Source organism: Larus michahellis, chromosome 4 (genome assembly GCF_964199755.1).
Source record: "Larus michahellis chromosome 4, bLarMic1.1, whole genome shotgun sequence".
Lineage (NCBI taxonomy): Eukaryota > Metazoa > Chordata > Aves > Charadriiformes > Laridae > Larus > Larus michahellis.
The window spans coordinates 61178106-61202580 of NC_133899.1; the positions used below are offsets into that span (position 1 = coordinate 61178106).

Sequence of the window (24475 nt, forward strand, 5' to 3'; positions counted from 1 at the left end):
TCTCATTCAGATCTCCAACAGCTCCATCAACTGCTTTCTTTCAAGCACATTATAAATTCAGAAACAGTTAAAATACTACAGACTTCTGGTCTAAATGTCAGGATTAGCTTGCCTGAGATGATCAGTGCATTAATAAAGTTACATAATGCCTAAAAAACACGGTAGCTTGTTCTGAAATGCCTAGTGTGACAGCCCCCTGACAACTGGGTCTTAGAAAAACACCTAAAAATATATTAAAAAAAATTAGCTCACAGGCAAGAAGATTTACTCTCCCAAATATGACGTGCTTAATAAACCAGACTGGGGGTGGTGGTGTAAAGAAGGGAATGAGGACAGAGGTTGGGGAAAAAAGGGGACTGAGAATGGTATGGACAAGAAGCCTGGCCAGAGTACAGAACGAATTTGACTAAATACCTATTGCAAAGCATCAGTAAGAAAGACACAAAAGGATTCTAGCAGTAGGAAGATAATTCCTCTAGGATTCATTTTCTAGGTTTTACAAGAACTACTTCATCTCCAGTTAACAAAACTGCAATAAAAGAGTGGTGCTGCATCTATAGTAGTACCACTTAAGTTGGCTTCCAATGTAATATTTTAGCATTGATTGTGGATGTTTTTATTGCTTCTCTTAGTCTGGCAAAAGAAAAACAAAGCTGCTTGATTTTTGTCTCTTATTTATGCCCAATTTAACAGTGACTGACGTGCAAACACAGAACAATAATTACTTCAGAAAGTATTTCAAGATGCACTGAAAAAAGTCACAAGATATTTTTCAGTAAAGTTTTCAGAGGTTAAATAAGATCATATTCACACAACAGTGCTTGAAGACAAACGCTAAGCAGTATTTTTATCTTCTTGCCATCACAATTGTAAAGGAAACTATCGTAATATCCAAATATAGCAACTACTATGTAAACATCTAGTCGTGGAGGCTATATAAAAATACCTAGCTATTCATTTATTAAACATAATGGCAGTTAAAGTCACAGCATATTGAGCCAACTAGTACATTACCTGATGGTCTTCATGCTTTAATAAACTAGACAGTGATTCCACACAGATCTCTAACGAAGAATCCTGAGGCTCCATTTTGCCACAGAGCCTGGACACTACAGCCATAGCTGAGTGCAAAGTATCTTTATGAACGAGGTGTCCGCTGTCACGAATGAATGTCAGAACACAATTCAACCCTCCAGCTTCAAACACAGCTCCTGATTCACGGGTACAGATTAATTCTAATACCTATGACAAAATAAAGTTTCATTAGAATGAAGTACACATAAAAAGTCAGTTATTTGTTTATATCCATCTACAGAACTGGTTAAGAAAATGAAACAACAGAACAAAAAAAGCCCTGTATTCCTCAACGCCCAGAATGGGCCAAAGCCTCCAGTACTGTAGGAGTTACTGTTTTCTTCAAAAACAGAGGAGTGAATACAAGAACATCCCCCAATAGCACAGTCATAACAGGTTTTCATGAGAGACAGCTAGATAATAGTATCTTTTCCTGAGCGAATTAAGTCTTTGGATAACACATAACTGAGAGCTCTCAAACTTCCATAGAGTACTGTTACTTCAGTACTTCAGTGATGTACTTGCGTAGACTAGAACTAGTAAATAAGAAATACATCCATAAAGTCTCATGCCATGGTAATCAGGGACCCAAATTATATACTATCACATGGACATGAGTTATGTTCTAAACAAGAGATTTTAAGGGTCTTGTAAACTTTTCTGAAAACTTCACAAGGGTGCAGAGGAGCTGTGTCTAGCGCTACTGAAGAGACAGCAGACAATTTTTTTTTCCAGCAGGTAATTTACATATATCTGGAGCAATTCTTTATTCCCTTTTTAGCATTAGCATTCTAGTCATATAAGATAAACAAGAAAACTTTCTTCAAATATTTTTGTTTCTTTTTCTATACTTTTTTTTTAAAAAGGAATCTCAGCTTTGAAAAGCACCAGACTGACAGTAAAGATAAGCAGCGTCGCTGGCATGTACACTTTTATCATACTCTATGGTTTTGCTTCACATTTTAATAAAATAAATAGGATTACAATATGAGGAAGCTCTTCAGAAACAGTAAATTTTCCAGCTCCTTCTTAAAAACACAAGTTCATTCAGAATACATACCTTCACACACTGCTCAGCCAAATCTCTGCTGGTTCTGTTGTTAAGTTCAACAACTACTAAACGATTACAAAGTGCCTTGATAGCTCCATCCACTCCCACAATCCTACGGGTGCATTCGGCTGATACATCCAGATAATACGTTATGGCACGAGCTGTTACTTCTAATACATTGTCTGGAGCACTTTCATCAAGAAAAATTTTGCACAGTGCTGGTAAAAAAGTTCGAGGAGGGCATCTGCAGGAAAAAAAAAACCAACCACAAAACATTACTAAGTTGTGCAAGTTTCTCTACATTAAGTAATTTCATAGACTTTCACATTAACAGATTAATGCTTTTCATGCTGACACGATCTGTTCAATTAATTTATAGGTTCAGAGCATTCATTTAGAATGCTAGGCTGCAAGGATCTCATGCACACCCTAAAATTCAAACCAGAAATGCAAACAGATGCTCTATTAGGGGAGGAAACCAGCAGAAAAAAATATTCTTGAAATTTTAAAATCATACAGGGAAAAGTTTATCCTCTTGGGAAATCATTTTAGGAATTAACCTCACTTCACCCAACAGAATGGATTTTTTTTTTTCCTTAACAGAGCTTCGAGTTTCATGATGATAAATAGCTACTTAACCATGAAATATTTTGTTTGATATAAAGACTAAAGATTTTCGTTTTGCTACACAATTCAATTCTCTGAGTGGTCCTTCTTCCCTATAGTATAAACATTCTCACTTGGTTTTTTTATCCTATTTCAATTTCCTTTCCCCTGCCTTGTTCTTTTTCCCTAACCACACTGAGAACATATTTAATCCATTTAGCTTGCTTCTATTGCATTTTCCCTTCCTTCTCATGCCTCTGGCTCTCCTCTTTACTGTTAGCCTCATTTACATATGCAAGGACAGTCAAGAACATCCCCACAACTTCATAACAAAATAAGCAAGCTGCAACAGTCCTCCTTTTATCCCTCTGACATAACAGGACACAATAATAATGCTTTTCACTATTATGGCAGTTGTGGTTAAGAGTGATTTGGATCAGAAGTTCTAAAACATGGAGCCATACTTTAAGATAATTTATCTTCCAATAGCATACTTACTTTGCAATAAATAATATAACGATTGTTAACTGCAGTGGTAGAAAAAAATTCAAGGTGAAGGGGCTGTATGTTGTGACAGTAGTCGAAATAACTGGATACCTCATCCCTAGATGTAGGGGATCAGAACTAAATCTATGAGAGGCAAATATTGCAATTTTTTCTTAAACTAGCATCTTGGTTTGCAAAAGAAGACCTAAAACGTTCCTAAATCCAAAGAGAAAGAACAAAAATAATAGCATGTTTTGTTCTGGAAGACAGGTGAAGTACTTGTTGATGAATCATTCTGAAGACTAACTCAGAGGTCATTCAGTATCCCATCTGTTATGGACAGTGACTCACACAAAGGCACCAAACCCTGGGACAGCAAAATGCTAATAGTTTCCTTGAAGATGTGGACATCCTTTAATGAAGTAATTTTCCTGACAAATGAATACACTACCCAATGATCTTTAATGACATAAATTAATAATTGAAGCTTTGATAAAGCTAAATCACATATTTAATACTTATATTAGCCAATCTAGCCTATACTGTCTGTTGTTCTTAAGGCAAGTGCTATTTAACTCCAAATCTTCCTTAAGCAGAGTTTACACAGTAACTTTGCATTTTATTACATTATCCACTGGAAAAAAAAGTCTGAAATTTGTACTCATTATTAGATGAGTACTATGCAATGACACAAGAAGCATTTCAGTACATAAAATTTAAAACAGACAGTGCTACCTGTTTAAGTGTTTTTGTGTTGGATCTTTTACACTGCATTTTATGCAACACCAGACAGATGACTAAAACATTGCTATGAACAGTGTTCTTCAAACATTATATTGTAAGAAAATATATGAACACACAATGGGCCGAGGCCAATGGTATGAGGTTCAACAATGCCAAGTGCCGGGTCCTGCACTTGGGTCACAACAGCTCCATGCAGCCCTACAGGCTTGGGGCAGAGTGGCTGGAGAGCTGCCTGGTGGAAAAGGACCTGGGGGTATTGGTCAACTGAGAGCTGAATATGAGCCAGCAGTGTGCCCAGGTGGCCAAGGCAGCCAACAGCATCCTGGCCTGTATTAGGAAGAGCGTGGCCAGCAGAACTAGGGAAGTGATTGTCCCCCCTGTGCTCGGCACTGGTGGGGCCCCACCTCAAGTACTGTGTCCAGTTTTGGGCCCCTCACTACAAGCAAGACATCGAGGTGCTGCAGTGTGTCCAGAGAAGGGCAACAAAGCTGGTGAGGGGTCTGGAGAACAAGTCTTACAAGGAGTAGCTGACAGAGCTGGGGTTGTTTAGCCTGGAGAACAGGAAGCTGAGGGGAGACCTTATCTACTATTCTACCTTATCTACTATCTACCTTAACTACCTGAGAGGAGGTTGTAGAGAGGTGGGAGTCAGTCTCTTCTCCCAAGTAACATGCGACAGGACAAGAAGAAATGGCCTCAAGTTGCACCAGGGGAGGGTTAGATTACATATTAGGAAAATTTTTTTACACTGAAAGAGTTACCAAGCATTGTGACAGGCTGCCCAGGGAAGTGGTGGAATCATCATCCCTGGAGGTATTTAAAAGATGGGCAGACATAGTGCTTAGTAATATGGTTTAGGTTAGGTCGATGTTTGGACTCAATGATCCGAAAGGTCCCTTCCAATCTACGCAATTCTATGAAAAAAAATTTACCACTAAACACAAATCTTACAAAACAAAACCACACATGTATAACCAAGTGGAAAGTAAGGCACTCCACTGTCTCCACTGTAATACTAGCAAGTAGTAGTAAACAATTTTTCTTAGATTTACAAAGACGGCAGCAGAAAAAACCCTCTAGATTTTTGCAGGGAATTAAAAGCAATATTTAGCAAATCTAACATTTACTTTTTTTTTTTCTTTAACAGTTTATAAAAAGACACAGCACAAATGGAACTTGGCTGTATTTTTTGAAATGGAAATTGAAAAATTTGGAAGAAAACTGTTCTTGTCCTCAAAACACCTGTTCATGAGAGCCAACTACCCAGCAGACACAGCAAAAATACAAAGTTACTAAGAGCCTACCATTTATAATGACTTCTTTGCCAGCACACAAATGCCAGTGCACTGTATCAGCAATGCTCTTGTAAGAGCACAGCTCACTGGCAAAAATTTAAGGGTCTGAGGTTTTTTTTAAAATTACTTTTTGCCAGAACGTGTAGCTACATTAGTCAGAGACCATACTTTTTCAATTAGGAGGCAAATAATAAACTTAATTTGCTGTCAGGACATTTGTTTTCTGACTTAGAGGAATGATTTCCAGTCCTCCTATAAGGAAACCAACTGGTATCATAAGGTTTCAGAAAGAAACTGTAGATTCCTCATACACGTAACCTGTAGGAATTACTTGGTTCTCAAAATAAAAAGCTACCCAAACTTCAACTAATTTTATAGACTATGGTAATACATGTTGAATTCCTACAAAAGCAGCAATAAGAACTTCACTTGTTCTGAAAAAGAGCAACTTATCTCTGAAATAGCAACTGATCTAATTTTAAGAAGAGCTTCCACAGAAAATTCTTCCAAGCTGCTTCAACCTCTGAGCTCTATGTACTTAATGCTTGTTTCTTTTAACAGTTCAGTTATAGTTTTATTTGTTGGGTTTTTTGAGCTTGTTTGGTTGATTGTTTTTGTGTGGTTTTTTTTTTTTGTTTTTGCAGTTTGGTTTTTTTTTTAGTTTTCTGGATATTGCTAGTAATCAGGAAGTTGAGAGCTACACTACACCATGTAGAAGAGGCAGCAGAAACATTTTAAAAAGATTTATTAAGGACAATAATGAAAAACAAAAAGAAAAAAGGAGCGGAAAAAAGCAATACTGAAGCTTTAATTTAAGTCCTAAGTTCTTCTTCCTCCCCTTCTTCCTGCAGCAAATCAAGAAACAACACAAATGAAATCACAGGCTTTAAGGTAAAACAGAACAAAACACACTGACTTTGTGGCATGAAATTGTATGTGCTATCCACTCCAGTACATAATTTACTGCAAACTAAATATTTGTGATGCATATTAAATATTTTTTTTCTTTTTAAAAGTTCATTTATTGTTTTTCAATGCAGAACTCATTACATAATTTTAAATAGTTGCCTGTTACCTAAAAATGAAAACGTCTAGCCTTCTAATTGAATGTTCTGGGCCAACTATAAATTAATCTAACAAATCATCTAATCCATGTGTAATAGAAAAATGTGTAGTAAAAAAGCTGATAAACCGGATGGTTTATGAAGAAGCATCAGTCACACAATGATGCACATAAACATAATATAAAGCTTGATCATAATTACAGCTCATACAAACTTAGAAGTAACAGAAGTGTAAAATTCATTTTTCTCAGACATTGTTATCAGGAGCATGGCATAGTATCAAACCAGAATTTTTGTCTTAGTCTCCAAAACAGCAAATGAGAGCCGCTGCTTATTATTTTAGCACACAGTACGTACAGTTGTGTCATCTTCTTCCCCCTCATGTCTGTCTCAACTCAAGCAAGTTGGTTGAAGTTCTACACGGTACAGTAATGCAAATGAAGTTATAATCCCTAAAGTCATACCAGGCAATCAAATGCATACAGAAGTCTGAAGCGTTTCTGGAGAACGCAAAACAGATAGACCTGGATTCTATCAGCCCTGAGTCTCTCCCAGTGTGATTGTCAAAAAGTATTTTTAATACTGTTTTATGGACATTGCCTTAATCTATTGTATATGGCTACTAGTTTTTCAAAAAGATCATAGCTGGCAAAAGATAAGCCCCAAAGGATGATAGTAACACTGACAGTGACTTCAAAAACCAAAGTCAAGTTATCAGTTATATTCTCAGATACAAAAGACACATTTGGCCAATGCAGTCCACAATACATCAGTTTGCCTAGACAGGACCTCTACACTATCTTGACCACTGGCTTTGTAATATTGTTTCAGGCCAATACATTGCTATATTTTATTCTAAGCAGCACCGTTTTTTTAACATTTTGAACTTGTAATGATATCAGCAGAAAAAAAAAAAAAAAATGTTTACTATGCCAGCCAAGTATAAAAGGTTCTTCACTACTCCTATGAAACAGCTTTTCTGATCACCCACAAACTTTTTATAGTTTATGAAAACACAATTATCAAGTTACATTTGGATGCATTTCTGAAATACATCTTCAAGAAGCTGTGCCCAAGCCAGATAGTCTTTCACTCTGTGGCTGTAAGAGTTTGACACAAGACAATTTAAATACACTAATATGTTTTTTTATTTCCTAGAATTCAAATAGTATCCCAATTGTGCAGATTGTGATGAATAAGATGGTAAATTTCTGTGCTGAACTAACTGAAACAATCCAGCAGCAGGAGCTTCCTCTGGACAAATGTACTTGACTGACATCATATAAGCAAGTAGGCAGGAATGCATACCCCACAAGTTTAAAATATTGCCTTCTTCCCACCGTAACTTATTGCAGTCTTGTGATCATTAGACACATCAGATGGAGACTGAGCCTCACTCAAGACTAGCTCTGAACTTCTTACTGCATTGTCTTCTCCTATCCAGAGAAGTTCCTAAGGATGTTTAGCACCTCAGACTCCTCATCTATCGCCTGCGACATTCAAGTCATCAGTATCTGTCACATTGTAGCACCTGAGGGCTCTTGTCACAGATCAGGATCTCCCTGCACTATCAGAGCAACACAACAGATTCTGTCCTAGAAACCTAAAGTACAATTGTGCAATAGGACAGATACAGATAAGAGAATGCAAACTAATCATCTCGCATTATTACATAGTATCTTGGTATCTCAGCAGTTTTGACAGCTGATTTACTGTTTAGCATATTGCATCATTCCACTTCTTCACAGCTTTTTAATGCATGTTACTACCAGTTTACTGTCAGTTAACCTATCACCAGCATTTTCTGCTATTTTAATAGAGGTTCTAGGGAAGACAATTTTTTATTCTGGCTTCTCCAAAAGCTATCAAAGGAATGAATTGCACTGATGTCGTTATGCCCACAATTGCTACCCAAATTGCTGCTCTGAACGTGCATGCAAAACGACCGGGTGAGACCTCTACTTTGCTTTACTCCAAGCAATAATATTCAGAACAAGAGGAAGATCTACAACCCACAAGCAGAGTGCTGCTCTTACTGAAGGCCACAAAGAACTTTTACCCTAGTTGTGTAATAATTAAAGATATGTCCTTTGCAAAAATATTTGGCCCAGGCACCAGAAGATTTGGTAGAATCAAGAGCAGCAGCTGAATAAAGGGAGAGCAAATTTACTACACAATTAGATAAACCACATGGACTGATAGAGCTCTGAACAGAGGGACTAACACACTTACGAAACATCCTCAATGCAAAGCAAAAAAACCAAACAAACGTCAATATTCTGTAGTGAAACATTGCTGTATTTATTTCATGGTGAAAACCACAAAGTAGTGTTGCAGTAGACAAAGAATGGTCAGTTACACAGGAACTCTTAAAAGATGCATGCAGATTACATTCATAAACATGCACATGCCATACAGACAAGCTCACATTCTTTTTCCCTGCTGAAGTCAACACGGGTCTTTGCAGTCCCTAAAGTTCCTGCTAGCAAGGGAACAGAAAGTACCAGCTCTGCCCTTCACACCCAGCCTAGATCAACGATTGAGCTGTAGGATCAGAAAAGGGCGGCGTACCAACACATCCTCAGTGCTCCAGACCCAGCCTTCTCAAACAGGTGGCTAGAATAATTACAGCACAAAACTGTACAGCTGTTGTTTTGAAGAACTTCAGTCATTATACCATAGGTAACTTTTCTATGAATAACTGTGTTACAAACAGAAGTACACAGGTCAGCTTTCTAGAGAACACCCTCTAATCCCAAAATCCGCACTAAGCTACTACATGGGTCTCTTGCGGTTGAAACTACAAGCATCTGTTCTACATGTCTCAGAGACAAGAACATGCATGTGTTAACAGTGCCAGAGAAAGGACTGGAAGGGGTAGATGGGAACACCAGCACAGGACGGGAAATGGTATGCAACACACAGCCACATAGCAGGTGTCCAAAGGACACCCCTCCCTTCTGTCACACAGCCCCACGGGGACTACTGTGTGCTGGCCCTTGACCCCTAAGAAAAAGGGAAAGTCTTGCCCTTACTCAGTGGATGGTCTCTACACCTCAAAATTGTGCAAACGGGCTTTCAAAGAAGATCTTGAGTTTTCACTCAATCCAACCCTGAGTAAAGGCACCTTGTTACTAAAGTGTAAGCAAAGGCAGCACTGGGAAGAGAAATCCACCACTCACCTGGAAGCGATTCTAGCAACCAGGTCCTGAAAAGAGCACTTTCTGAGGACCAGCCTCTCTTTTTAATGAAGCACCAGGTAAGCAAATACAATCAATGCCAGTAGAATCCAGAGAGTGAGTCAGATAAGCCATGTTATGTATATGTCACTATTACACCTTAATTCCCAGGTAAATCCCTACTGGCTTCCTTAGGCAGGCCGAAACAGATCAAAGGGACCTCAAACTGTCCCAAATATTTGCTGTAGAATATCAGGTCCCATCAGTAACATAAATAATAATGCTCTTCCAACCGAGACTATGCTCAGATCTAAAATGTACTTGGATGGGTAGAGAAGCAAAGCATTTTAGGAGTGTCTGTACCACAGTGGCCACACATTGGACTTGCCTTTAGAAAACTGTCTACTTGGGGAAATACAAGGCTGCCAAAACTTCCCCGGACAGCAGGGAGGCTGCGGACAGAACCGCGGCACTGAATGAACTGATACAACAGGACAGCAACTGATGTTCAGCTTTTAGTACATGTCCATCTACTGACAGATGATGGTTTTGACTTCCAAGAGAAAAGAACACAAATAAACCTTTCACCACTGCAGGCCTTGTATCCCACTGAGGGGAAAAAAACCCAAAATACATAGTTTCTAAATTTAAAACATCCAATATCAAACCCAGTTTTACCATGTTGCTTTTATCTAACCATATATTAACTAAGAGTAATTTATCTCAGAAAAAAAATAAATTATGACAACAAAAAAAAAATTGTTGCTGTACCCTCAAAGCTGGGGCGGGGGGAGAATCACTCTGTTCACAATGATGTGTTTGCAGTGCAACAAACAAGAAGATAGTGGCGAGTTTGTTTTATTACAGGGAAAAAATGCCTATTGTTTAATAGTTTTTATTTTTTCAAATTAGAAAATAATGGCTAATAGGCACTAATAGGTAGCTCCAAAGTTCAGACTTCTATGTAGGTACTCCTCCTAAAGAATATGAAAATTAAAGGAAAATATCTTTATATTTTTATTTCTAAGAAGCTATATTAACACGACATTGGGCACTTCCTAAAGTACTTTGAAAGAGTCCTCTCGAGAAGAGTGATCAGCGACCGACTTAGTGAATTAATGAGGTTACTCTGTGTTACTCCTTAGTGAAAGACTGACTTCAGTGAGTTAATGAGGTTACTCTGCAACCAACGCTACAGCTCTTGCTAATTAAGTGTCTCAGTTCTGGATGTCCACTCAACTTCATTCCTGTACTCCCAGGAAAAGGGCTTCTGCTATTTATTATCTTGTGAGTCTTCCACCCACCATGTTTCAAAGATCTCACTGGAAGGCAGGTTTGTAAATAACAGTTTTTAAAAGGTCTGAAATAAGTACTATTCAGTATCAATATTTACCCTTTACAGGAGTAAATCCGTTTAGATTAGGGTAGTAAAGCATTCTCTGTTCTCTATACTGACACCAAGAAAAGAAATAAGCCACATTAAAAAAGTGCTGATTCCATACAATTTCTATTCTTAAAAAAATCATGCTTTCAGTGTTAAAATAAGTTTATTAGACTGTAAAAGACCAGGATACACAAGTTCTTTAATATATATATTCTTCCTCTGCAGAAAATGTAAGTGTTCTAAAAACATTTTCTAAACATCACAATCATATTGATAGATAACATGTTGAGAAAGACTAGGGAAATTTATCAATATAATTATATTACTACAGCATTTGCAGCATTATATCAGCATTACTCCATACGCTGACACACTTCTGAATCTTTCCTCCATTCCCTCCCCCATCCCTGCTTTAGGAACAGGAGTATCCATGGGGATGCAAAATTCTTAAATAGCTACAGCAGTAAGCTCCCACCAGTGCTAAGCCCTTAAACTCAAATCAAGTGACTCAGCTGATTTTACAGCTGGCCAGCGTAAGGAGATACCAAGGAAGTAAAAATAGGCACTGTAAACTCATTTCTGTAATTACATTTCGCATTTTAAATGCACTTAAAAGCCTTAGCTAAAACAGAAACAATAGTGGTAGTTTAAAAACCACTGCTGTGTTTAAACAAAACCCAGAAGAAGGGAAGAAGACAACACCATTTCATCCTCAGAATGGTTAATACAACTACTGCTAGCATTACGGTGCGTTACTCAATTCCCCAGTAACCGCTGGACTGGGCTGATGCAGAGCCACTGCCATATGACAAAGCCTCCGGCATCAGGCGCAGGGTCCAAGGCATGTGACTTGTGGCAGAAAACCAAGCTCAGCTGCCTGCCAGCACTTGTGCTGGATCTGTAATGCATACCATCTGCTGAGACCAGTTAAAAGTGGGAAAAGAAGGAATTATACGTGCCTACGCCATCTAATAATTATCTATATATATAATTATAACTAAAATTAAAATACTGAATTTAAACCTCATTAATAACTGTTTTTGAGGAAAAGTATACCAGTTAGGTGACAATGTGTCACACATTGAAGAAGAAGAAACAGCTTCTGCAGGATAGGTAACTTCTAAATAAATTATCGTTAGCTTTGCTCTTGAATTTACAAATGATGTGTTGTGCTGCCTTTTGCATTTTTCAGTACCTTAAAAAGATACGCCATGCCTCAGGGTAGTAATTCCACATATGTTTGTTCTCTTATCTCCAGCATTTTGTAAATGTTTTGCAGAAACTTGGTCCACAATAGCTGAATAAATTAAAGAACTTGAAAGTATAGATTTTTCTGCCACTACTTCCACTAGTAGCAACCTCAACTGTGCAAACACATAATGGTTCGAGTACACATTACATTTGCTAACATTTCAAAATGAAATAAGCAATTAAAAGAAAAAGTAAGTCTGCCTTAAAATTAAAATTTTGTAAGTCTGCCTAAGTAAGCACATTTCCCCACCGGCTCCTGCTGGACTTCCAGGTGCTCAAAAAGAGAACCAACTTAAACAAGAAAACTTCCATTTCCCCATTACCAATCTACTGACCATCTACACTGTCTATGCTTTGTATATAGCCCCTTCGTAAAAGGCTGATATTTAAAATATTTTGACTAGTACAGTAATTCAAGAAAGGAAGCCCCCTACTTGAAATTCTCTTAACACCTATTTTATCGGTCTCGCCCAATCTACCAGGGATGAAGTCTTTCAAAAGGCCATTAACTCATTGCCTTAAAATTCTGCACCCATGTTTTCTGTGAAGAATCTTGCAAGAATCGCTTCAATTTTATCTCACGCACAAAGCCCTGACCAAAACAAAGGGTACTTGATGATACTACCAATACTTTAATAGAAAAAATGACAGACTACTAAATAGTGGCAAAGACAGTGTATGAGTTATACAGACCTGCCTGGACTACTCAGAGGCATGTGCTCATTTAAACAAAATGTGTTTTAACACACAAAAATTACAGATCTTAGCCTAGGTCAAGCCATCAAGCCATGCCTAAGGAGCGAGCAATCATATCCTGGAAAGCAACTCTGAAGATAAATAACTAAAACCACACTTCCTGTACAATGTTTTGGAAACATGTGACTAAATTTGGGATGTATAACCAGTAACAGTTAAGTTAAATGTACTACTATAAATAGCATAGATGAATCTAACACTGGAAAATACTTCCAAAAAACTTGGAAACTGAAGAATTGGAGCCTGGGGGAAGATCAGGAGCTGACAAGACACTTGTATGCAACCACATTCACAGCAACAAGGGTATTGGCTTTTAATTCAATCGGAAAAGGTACACTGACTGCCCACCACAGAATGCAGAAGTCTGGCCAATTCAAACAGAAAAGGACAACCAAATTTCACCAACAAAAGGCAACTAGGCAGCAGACTAAATAGTGAAACATAGGATAAAATTAGGTAGGATGCCCTATTGGAAGCATTACTACACATTATGCTTGTATCAAACCAGATGTTCAATTCAGTAAAACCAGGTAAAATGTAGGGGCCTATGACACAGAGGATGTCAATTTAGATGACGTAATCTTCCCGTCCGGCCTTTGCAACCATTAAGATTCTCAACATGACTAGACAAGGCTAATTAATCTCCATAATACCCGTGACAATGAGGCCATAATTCCCATATTACAAAGAGCAACCAGAAAGACATTAGCGTGTTAAAATTCTTACCATTGCAAAAAACCCAACCAGCCTTAAAAATCAGAAATAGTTCTGAACATTACACTGTAACAAGAGAGCTCCCTGAAAAACACAGCACGCACCCGTACTTCCATCTCAGAAAAGCACTCCATAGGATGCTGAAGATCCCACTACATTGGAGTCATTGCAGAGCGAATGACTGCAGTGCTGGCATTTCACTGCTGCCAGACCCTCTGCCTTCGTGAAATGGAAAAAAAAAAGTTGGTAGGAATCACATGAGTCTTGCCATTGTAAAGCTTATAAAATTTCATTTATTGAGAGAGATGTCTGCATTAGTCCAAACCAATAATTCACCAAGAACATACGCTTTGCATAGTTTCAAATAGTAGTCTATTGTTGACAGCAATACTTGGCCTAATTTACTCATGGCTGCACTCCAGCACAAAACCGTAACAATGGCCTGAGTTGTTTTTTTTTTTCCCCTTAAAATAACAAAACGAACAAATCTGCAGGACACACAACATGTAAACCACCTTAATACAGACAGAGTTGCCCTTTCAGCCTGTTAGTTTTCTCACAATTGTTAGATCTGTCAAAGGGCACTTTACCACTGTCTGAATTACAAAGATGTTTTTAAAGCCAGCCCAAACTTTAAAAATAGGCCTGAAAACCACCACTTTGGATTCCTATCCCTCTCTCTACAAGAAAAATTGTGTTTATATCGTATTTTGATTTACTGAAGTTATACAATACTGATAAACACGGGAGCCTGTAGTTTTAAGTCATCAGGCGAAGGTAAAGCTAAACTGTTCCACATTATCCTACCACAGTCTCATTAGCTCACATCAACAGAGTCTTTGATTCACTACAGTTTCTTCTTACGCTTATTATTACATGTTAGCAAATACAAGGTAGAGATATAGTAGTGAATATATACTTGAAGAAAAAGAACGTTTAATGTAAATTGAAATAAACCTATTTGATCTAAAAAAATAAATGTAAAGGATTTCCATTTTACACATTAGAATCCTAAATTCTGATCCTTTGTATAATTTTTGGGTTTTATTTTTCAAATAAGCTGATAACTCTTGATAATTCAATGCTAACCAAATCTGCTAATGCTAAATATACTGAAGTGACTTAGGGCACAGCCGAAGGAATATACGCTTTCTCCTTCTGAGCATTAATAAGGCCTATTTCCTCTGTTCAGTGTAAAAAAGTTTTTGCTCAGGTTTTACTTCACTTGTTCTACTACTGTGTCGCTCTACAAGTTTTCTTTGTAATTAAGGAAAATAATTAAGTAAAAACTTCCTTACTAAATACTTTTACTCTGGCAGATAGGAAAAGGAAATAACAACACAAAGCCCATATCTGAGGAGTTTCACTTTATTTCACCAAAAATGAAGTGAAAGAATCAGGGCAAAGAAGATAAATTGAAACACCTATGCTGAAAAGGGCTATATTAATAATGCGAGACTGTAACTAACAACCTCTACATTGCCTTTGAAATTACTTGTAACAATTTGAACACTAAAAATATCATTTCAACTATGTTTATATAAAACGCATACTTAAAACTCCTGTTAAAGTTGACTTAGTAGCACACAATTTAACTACAATTTGGGCCTAACACTTATAATAACAAGTTTAGCTGCTTTACTCCAATTCAACTACTTAACAGACCCATTTCTGTTAACTCATTAAGGTTCTGCAGTTCAGGCTACTGGCTTTTACTGCTGGTAAAATGTTAGCCATTCTTCATGCTAAGTGACTAACAGTGACTGTGACTCATTATCACCAGAAGATGAATATGCCGCTGATTTCTGCAATGCTAACATATGAGTAACACTAAAAATAATTGAATCAGATGTAATATGTAAATCTGGGGGAGAAGTAAAGAAAGATCAACTATTTGGCACCACTACCTGTTATTGGCTGCATACCCTGCAATCTGTTGCGATGCTGCTAGAACTCTGCCAGAATGCTAGGAAACACACCACCATACATTTATGCCTACTTCCGTTTTTCTGATTTGATCTGAAATGCTAGTTTCAATATCCATTACTCTTGTACAGAAACAATTTATTAGCTTTAAAATAGTTCCTTGAGAATACGTTTGCAAAGTAACCCTATTACTTTACTGCAATAATGAAATACAAGATTTTGAATACATCATTTCAATGCCTTTTTTTTTTTTGCCTTTTTTCTTTTTCTCCAATTTTGTGATCTTTCTTTGCTAAGTGAGACTGAGTATTGCCCTTAATAAATCAGTCTGGAAACAGCATTGTGCTTTTAGGGAAAATGCATACCATTCATGTCAATATTTTTCATGTGTCTGTTTCATAGCTTTGCCAGTCCTCATCATACACAGCTTTTAATCACCAGATGTACTTCACTAAAATGATGAGCTTTTTCTTAGCTTACATCATAAGAGCAAATAATTTCTTATGTAAAAGTGGACTAATACTTAAAGTCACTCTAACTGATCCCTGAAAAACACCACATTTCATTCTCCAAGAAATCGACTGTTTTAAGATTCTACCTTCCACCTTCCAGTTGTTGAATTCCACAGATGAAAAATTTCTTAAAGTTTTCTTAGTTAACATAATTAATAGCAATAAACAATCCCAAGATCTTGAATTAACATCTGCACAACATACAAAAGTTTGGGAATGCTCTTGTTGTTTAACAGAAGAAAAAATGTTCTGAAGTCTAGAGGTTGGTTTTCTTACCAACAGGAAAAAAAAGGCCACATTACAAGTCTGACATACACTGAAACCATTTTCAAAAAGTATTTGGCAACACTTCTGTCACATAGTATATCTCCTATTTAGGCAAGCAACAACTCCTTTAAAAACATTGCTGAAAAGCAACTTTAAAATATTATCAAAGATTATTTTAGTTACAGTCTCTCAGCATGTGACAGTTTTGGCTACTTGTACTGTCATTGTGAAAGATCTTAAAAAAAAAAAAAAAACCAACTTTTCGAGACACCATCTATTTCTTACGGAGAGTTTAAAAATTAAGTCAGTCACTTTGAAATGCAGGCTGTAATACCACAGGCACCTGAGACAATCCACTGAGTAGTTCTCCACTGAAGAATGTATACCTTTCTCTGCTTCTCCCATATTTCCAGTTAAGCAGTTCCACCTGTCATGCTAAGACACCTCTATAACCTGCTGTAATTCACTGTAACAGCAGAAAACTAGCCAGCTTCTTCAGAGGGTTTAGAGAGCAACTTGATCTTTTAGTGAATTAGAGGAGTTCAGTAAGCCCTAAGGCTGGTATGAACCAAGAACATGGTTGGGAGGAATAAAAATAGCAAGTATGATAAATAGGAAGAAGTAGCTCTCCTTTTGAAGGTAATGAGCTACTATGTCAGCTCACCAAATACTGTGGAACCGTATCTTCAATTTATTCACAGTGCCAATTAAAAGGAGCAGTTTTAACTTTACTGTAAAATCACTTGAACAGGCAGGGAACCTTGATAACTTCTTCCCAATTTACACTTGATTCTCTTCTGTTTGTCTTTTGAGGGAAGCTTACAAGAGCAAAAGAGATCAACAACTTAGAAGACCAGTAAAATTAAATTATACCAAGTCTCAAAACAAAAATTAAAATGCCAAATAATATTTTAAATGTTTCTTCTTTTAGACATAAAAACTAATTTTAAAACCACAACACTGCAATAACAGAGCATTCATTATCTATAAGAAAGAAAAGCACTTGGACTATTTAATTCATTTATATTGAGATTAAAGTCTGTTCTAAATAAAATGCATAAAACCCACAACTTGTTTATATTTTTAAAGTTGACATTTCATTCCCAATTCTCCAATAACCAGAACACATCCTTACAAATGCTTAAGCCCAAACTTCTGTTCTATATTGAATATAATGAAGCAGGAAGGTCACCTAGACTTGTCAGAAAAATTCATTCTTAACTATCAAATTCTTTTCTACAGCAATAAATTAAGAAGTCAGTAAAACAGCTTTTCTGAGGCTGAAAACAATGCTCCACCAGTATCAGTACTACAAGGGACAGATAGGGAAATCGAATGCATCTCCCTACAGTAATTATCTTTCAATTCACAATTTACCCGTAAGATCATTAAGGCCAAGATCAGGCAATTTCAAATTCTAAAGCAGTGCACAAAACTCTTCTCACTGTTACATACCGACTACAAATCCAAGACATAAGCTCAAAAACTGTTCTCTTCTTCAGGACTACAATACTAAACACTGTAACAAACAGCTACCTTAAATGCTTCTAAACCCACACTCCTAAGCAGCAGGATGTTATCAGAAAGACACTAGACATACTCTGAGATGAAAAGAAAGTGAGAGTAATGAAAAAAAAGAAGGAAAAGAGGAGAGATGCACAGGTGTTAAAATAAGAACTGGGGAAACAAGCAAATAAAAAAACCCAACAAATACCAAAAAAAATGTAAGAGTTGTCAAATTTAAAAGTTGTGATTGTTTACACTTTTGCTACCTTCTTTCCATACTACTTGTGGGCCCTCACAGGAAGCAGTGCAACACATGCACAGCAACATGATGAAGCAACAGAAGTGGTTACATCAGCATTTTGTGCTGTGAGAAATACAAAAAGGAGTGAGAGCAGGAACTGCACTATATGAAGTGTACAAATGCAGCTGAAGAGGGTGGCATGAACAGCAACATTCTTCAAAGAAGGGGCAAAATATTTGTATGAACAAGGGTTAGTATTTGTGATTTTTGTTTGGATTTGCAGAGCTCAAAAAAACCTACTATACCTCTTGAGAAAAGTGCTGCAAGGGTACGGATACTTAAATATATGTCAGTAATCATTATAGTTTTAATGTTAAAAAAAAAGTTTTCTCTACCATTGAAAAAAAAAAAAACAAAAGAGAAACACAAACAACACCCCCCCCCAACACTTCCACATTACAATTCTCAATACATTTCTTTAAATTTAACAATCAGATGATGTGTCAGAACCAGCACTGTGGATCACTCACAGGACCCTACATTTTTAATCAGACAACAGTACTTCACACAACATTAACAGAAACTCTTCATTTCAGTGATCTACACTCAAGTTCAGCCTGTAAAAACATTTCTTAGGCTGAAAGTTTCTAGGAATGTTAAACGTCATATACGGCTACCATGAGAGGAAAATAACATTCCATAAACGAAAGCCAAAACTACTTACGTTTCAAAACAGCGATCCACGTTGTCTGACATCAGAAGTAGCATGCATAGCTGTTCCAGTGCTATGAGCTGCATATCCCTTTCATCTCCCTGCCCCATCTGCAGCCATTCCAGCAACGTGTCTGGGTCCACATCTGCCATGTTTCTTTTTTTTTTTTTTTTTAAAAAAAAAAAAGCCACCTCCACTTAAATTAAAAAGTACCAAAAATATCCTTTAATTGTTCAAGCCAGACTAACTTGAGCACAATTAATATTTCTCTTCAGTCAGCCCCAGGCTTTTGCAGTTTTCACCTGAAAAGAAAAAGTAAAAAAAAAAAAAAAAAGAAATTATTATCACCACAATATTGTCTTAAAACTTTTGGGATTTGCTCCTCTCTAAAATGTATAGCACATTTCTGGGCTGACATTAAGAAAACTTCCACATATTTGAACTGCTTCTTTTTTTTTTTTTTTTTTCCAAGCTTTATACATGAGTAAACACTAATGAGTTTGTTCTGTTTCACTGGAAATAAATTTCTAGTTCCAGCTGACGATCAAGCAAGACTTAGAGCCAACTCTTACTTACAGGATAACTCAAAATTAAAACTTAAGTAAAAAAAACTGTGCTTAACCCTTTCGTGTGTCACTTTATAATAAAGTGTCCATTTTTCTGAAAGATTAATTACCTCCTCACTAAAGTATTAAAATAGAGAGAGACATCAAATGTCACATTTTAAACACAAACCCACAAAACAAAAAAATTGAGATGTACAACTAAAGAACTGAAGAATCTTTACAAAAGTTTAATTAATCCTTCACCTTTTAAAACAGCACCCAAACATAAGGAAAATAAGCTTTTTAAGTCAAAGGATAAAAAAGAGAATTTAAGAATCACTTGCACTTTCAAGAGTTAGGGGTTTGTCGTTCTGTTTGGGTTTGGTGTTTTTTCTTTTTAGAAAAAAAAAGTATCTAATTCATAGCTTCTTTAAAAATGCAGTGAATAATTCAAATAATTCATGTACATATAAGGAAAAAAACATTACTTGCTGGCCCAATGCCATAGTCGTACATGCAAGCCGAAGACCAAAAAAGTCCCTTTAAAATATTAAGAGGTATTTTTGACCTATGTACTTGCTTTCTACTTTATGTTTTACTAACGAATAGTCAAATTCACTTCTCATGCCTGAGAACACAGCAAACATGACTATTTTCATACAAAAACTAAAACAAAGGTTACAAACCAATCTCTCCAATTAAACATATAAGAAAAAAAATGGCTATTTTTTAAAAATAGCTTATAAAATAAGAATTAGTTTACTGAACTCACAGGTAAATATGAAAAGCATGGACAGTGTCCCCACAAATTGTAGGGGCAGGGGGGGAGCTCGATCTGGACAAAGTCTGCCTACTTGTTTACTTTCTGCTAATGAGTTAATAGTTAAAAAATAACTCCACCAAGGGCACATCTACAAAAGTGAATCAGAAATTGGTACTAGATGGAGAAACATACACTGAATCAGCAGTGCTGTTTCACAATAGCTTTGTACTCAAAGATGTGGCAAAACAAAAGTATGACAGATGTGATTTTTTTATAACTTAGGACCATAATGACATTACAGATCACTCAGTTACTGCTTGCCACTTATATACTTTTGTTATTGCTGCAGTCTTGCTGTAAAAAAGAATTCAAACGTTACTAAATTCATATTCTATGCTTTAAACAATGCCTATGATCCTCCGAGCTGTTTACAGGCTGTTATTTCCTGTTCCAAGACTAAATAAAACTACTTTCAGCCAGTACAAATGGGATCGTATTGTAAGCATAGTATGTCTCCTTAACGCGACTAAATTATTAACTTCGGGGGGAAGGAGGGGGGAGGTGAAGGCAACAGAAACAAGAAAATTAAGAGAGACAGTGAAAGTGGGGTAAGTTCAATACAGGCACCTGCTGTTCTTCCACCCCAGACGGGCTCTAACCGGACGGATACGAACCGCCGAGCAGAAAAGCGAGCCGGGCGCGGGGCCGGGGCTCCCAGGAGAGCCGCGCCAGGAAAGGGGCCAGGCCGCAGCCCAATTCACCCCCCGCCGCCCGGGCCTACACACACCGACACACGGAGGGGCCCCAGGCCAGCGCGGGGATTGGGGGCCTCCTCCCCGCACCCGGCCACCCTGCGGAAGGGCAGCCCCCTCCCCGCCGCCACCCCCGCGCACAGCCCGGCCGGCGGCCTGAGGGGGGCTCCCGGCAGCGCCGCCCCGCTCGGCCCCTCGGCCCCCGCACGCAGATTTTCCGGCACCCGCCGCCGCCCCCCTCCACGGCCCCGCGCCATAGCCGGGCCTCCCGGCCCACTCCCGCCGGGCCTGCCCACACCGACCTACCAGGCCCGGGCAGCGACGCTCGAGTTCCTGGCGAGCCGCAGGCCTCGCAGGGTGACCCGGCCTGGCGGCTCAGGAAAGGCACCGTCTCCCCAGCGCCAGCGGAAACGGGCCCGCACCCCTCCCCGCCGCTCACGTCGATTTTCCGGAGCCCCTTCGCCAGAGCCGACCCCTCCTCAGCGCCGCGGGGAGACAGAGGGAGAGGCGCGACGGCGGCCCGGGCCCCGCAGCAGGCGGCAGCCAGCGGCATCCATGGCGCTCCGCCCGGCACGGGATTGGGTGGAAGGAGGGGAAGGCAGCCGCGCCGCGGCCCCAGGGGGAGGAGCTGGCGCCGGCCGAGCGGCCGCTGGGGGCGCTGCGGCAGCGGCGCGGCCGCCCTCCCCCCGGTAGCGCCGCTGCTGCTCCTCCCCGGGCCTCAACTGGTGGAGCCTCCGGGCCGCCAGGGGTTGGGCACAGTGGGGACGGCGGCCTCCTGGGGCCAGAGGGGGCCCGCGCTGCCGCACCCGCTTCTGAGCGATGTGTCTGGCCGCAGCTCGGCTCTCTCCGCTTGAGGGGAGCCTCGGGGCCGGCTTCCCCCTCTCCGGGCCCCGCAAGGGCCCCCTCGGCCAGGCGCCAGCCTTGGGAGCGGGGTCGCGGCTCCCCGGGGTGCCCGGTCGACCTCCGCGGTGGCGAGCGGGCCGGGCAGGCCTCACCTCCCGCTCCCCTCCCAGGCTTGTGTGGCCTGTCCCTGGCTGCATGGGGATTACTTATTTTTATGGTTACAGGTCTTATTTCATGCCATATTCTAGTTATTTACTTAAATATTTTCTATATTTGGCGGGGGGGGGCTTGCACCTTGCAGGCCCCACTCGCAAGCGCTTTGATCCGCCTCCAGCACTCCCATTAAAGGGGCAATGGAGGACGGATTTAAACATGGCAGCAGCGGGTCTTTGAGAGCAGGGGCTTTAGCTTGCCCTTACCCTTGCCCTGTAGTGAATGCAAGACTCTGCGTAGCTTGGGACGCATTTTGCAGCGGGGTCACACACGCCCCGCCACACGTGCCACAATGTGCCTTGTGTATGATCCAAAAAATGAAGGAAGCAAATGGCTACAAATTCAAAATGAAGGACTAAAAGCAAAGGGTCTACAAAATAATTTCCTTCTCTGCAGGATGACATGCGTTTTTCCAAGGAATTTAAGCCTGTTATGTAAGTGCAGTAAATAAGATTATTGTACATTTGAATGTCACTCCTACCTACCTCATAGACATTTCCTGTAATTAGGAGGCTAAAACGACACACTGAACAAAAAGGCAGTAGCAGTCATGCTTGGTTAAAACTTGCTGAACACAGAAATTTTTATTGTTTGATGTTGGTGTAATAACACCTCTAGAAAGTGTTATCTTTATTGCTGCAGGTTTTGTTGGGGTTTTTTTTTTCAGAACACAGGAACAGTATTTTCTTTGTCTCTATTTCTGATTTCTAAGGCAGCTTAGCCTTTCTGTCTTACCGTATTATGTCTCTCTTAACGGCCACTTGTTCCAGCCCTGCCAAGATTTACGTGTATATCCTTTGCCTATGCTTGTCCTTCAGAGGTCAGCAAGGCTTCTTATACGCTTAAAGTTAAAGACATGAGGCAGTAGGAAGACTGAGTCTGCAGTCTTTAAATTTAGAAGCTTGATCTTCTTTCACTTTCACTGATGCAGAAGCAGCAGCAGAATTAGGCCAAATTTGAGAACTGCGTTTGCTGAGTGACCTGGCTCCTGTTGCATGATGCTACAACAGTTTCCTTTGCATTTTACCGTAAGAGAGGTTTCCATTAAAGCAACGTTATGAATTCCATTAAAGCAACGTTATGAATTTCTTCTGAAGACCAATAACAAATGCTGGTTTTCAATTGTAAAGACCAAACATTCTGAAATCAAAACAGATCTTTTGCTCTTTTCACATAGTCTGCAGTTTCTGGTTCAAGTATCTTAGGACAGATGCATGGTTATCCATGGAGAAGATGAGGTTATCAAAATACAGATCAATTTAGGAACAAAATCAAAAGTTTAAGTATTGTACATGCAAAGAATACAAACTGTGGATTTTAAGTACTATGAAGTAGGCGTACAACACTTAAAATACTGGAAATAGCTTTCAGTGCCGTACTTACTTATTTCTAAATGGCTAAACATAAATACTTCCATGTCCTGTTGCATTAATTGTCCAATTTGATATATCTTGTAATTTTTTTTTTATATTAAAGGAAGCGTATCAAGTAATGTATTATAGCTTTAGTAATGAATCAGGATTTTTTTTCTTTGTGATACATTTGTAATACTTAAGAGTGTGCTAGTGATTTTTGTTCCTTGTTACAAGTTTTATTCTCCTGAGAATGACTCTGAAAAAGAAGAAATAATCTGCTGACTAGACAATCTCTGCTTTATTGATTATATACTTCTTACAATATATATGTTGCTGGTCTGATTAATACTTTTTCCACTTCATGTGCCAACTGAGCAAATTATTTTCAGCGGTTGTCAGAGAGCACTCACTCCATGGAAACACATCACAGCAAGTGGTACCCCTAAGTTACTGCATCAGCGTCCCTTTGTGCACGGCACCGAAACAGTCTAGGACTACCTCTTCAAAAGTGACTGCTCTCTAATATGTAATAAGAAGAAAATCACTGTCAAATAGGAGTACCATTAGTGGATAAGGAAGACCTAAGAATTGCATCAGTCATTTTTACGGAATTACTTGCTTTCATTTGAATTTTCGCGTGAACAATGTTTTGTTCAGACCCCCAGATTTCCAGCTTGTGGCTATCGTTTGGCTAGTGTTGGGCCTAAAGCATGTTGAGGAAGAAGGTCTTGCCGTGAATTAGTGCAGCCGGACGGGGAAGACAAGTAGTGCCGTGTGCTGCAGTGACAAGTGATGGAGGTTGACTGTCATAGTTTTGAAGAAAATGGCGCTGAGCCTTGTATGAAACCTGCAAAACCAACTACAGTTCCCCGTACTTGTACAATATGCATATTATTCATTCAGTTAGAAAATGACCTAAATTCTAACACCAGCTGACACGCACTTCGTGTATGACCTTGGCCTCATCCCTTAATCACTGCATGTCTCTTGTTTCCTCCTTTATAAAAAAACAAGATAGTAATGCTGGACTCAGAAATGTCTTAGCATTTATGGAACTGTGAGTTGCTGAGGCATGTTACTATATTAGGACTTAAATAATGCTATAAAACAGAATTCCTCTTTATGACTACGCTTGAGCGTAGTCACTCGCACACATGTAAGTGACTGAGGATGCTTTTGGAAATTAGGTCACGTAGGGTCAACGTGAATTGACCTTTGTAGAGCATGATATTGACC

General features: G+C 38.9%; 1 protein-coding gene across 26 annotated transcripts in view; it reads right to left on the reverse strand.

Moving 5' to 3' along the window:
• Window positions 1-21455, reverse strand: part of HECTD1 (HECT domain E3 ubiquitin protein ligase 1) — a 64535-nt gene extending 43080 nt beyond the window's left edge. For 19 of the 26 annotated variants that reach the window (XM_074585073.1, XM_074585085.1, XM_074585080.1 and 16 more), the window contains exons 1-4: window positions 21135-21402; window positions 18781-19070; window positions 2135-2369; window positions 1015-1242 (exon numbers count right to left, since the gene is read on the reverse strand). In XM_074585073.1, the coding sequence (XP_074441174.1) occupies window positions 1015-1242; window positions 2135-2369; window positions 18781-18920 (603 nt within the window). In that variant the 5' untranslated portion in view covers window positions 18921-19070; window positions 21135-21402. Of the gene's footprint in view, window positions 1-1014; window positions 1243-2134; window positions 2370-18780; window positions 19071-21134 lie in introns of all 26 variants that reach the window. The other 7 variants (XM_074585088.1, XM_074585074.1, XM_074585081.1 and 4 more) reach the window with 1 other exon arrangement.
• Window positions 21456-24475: the final 3020 nt, after the last annotated feature.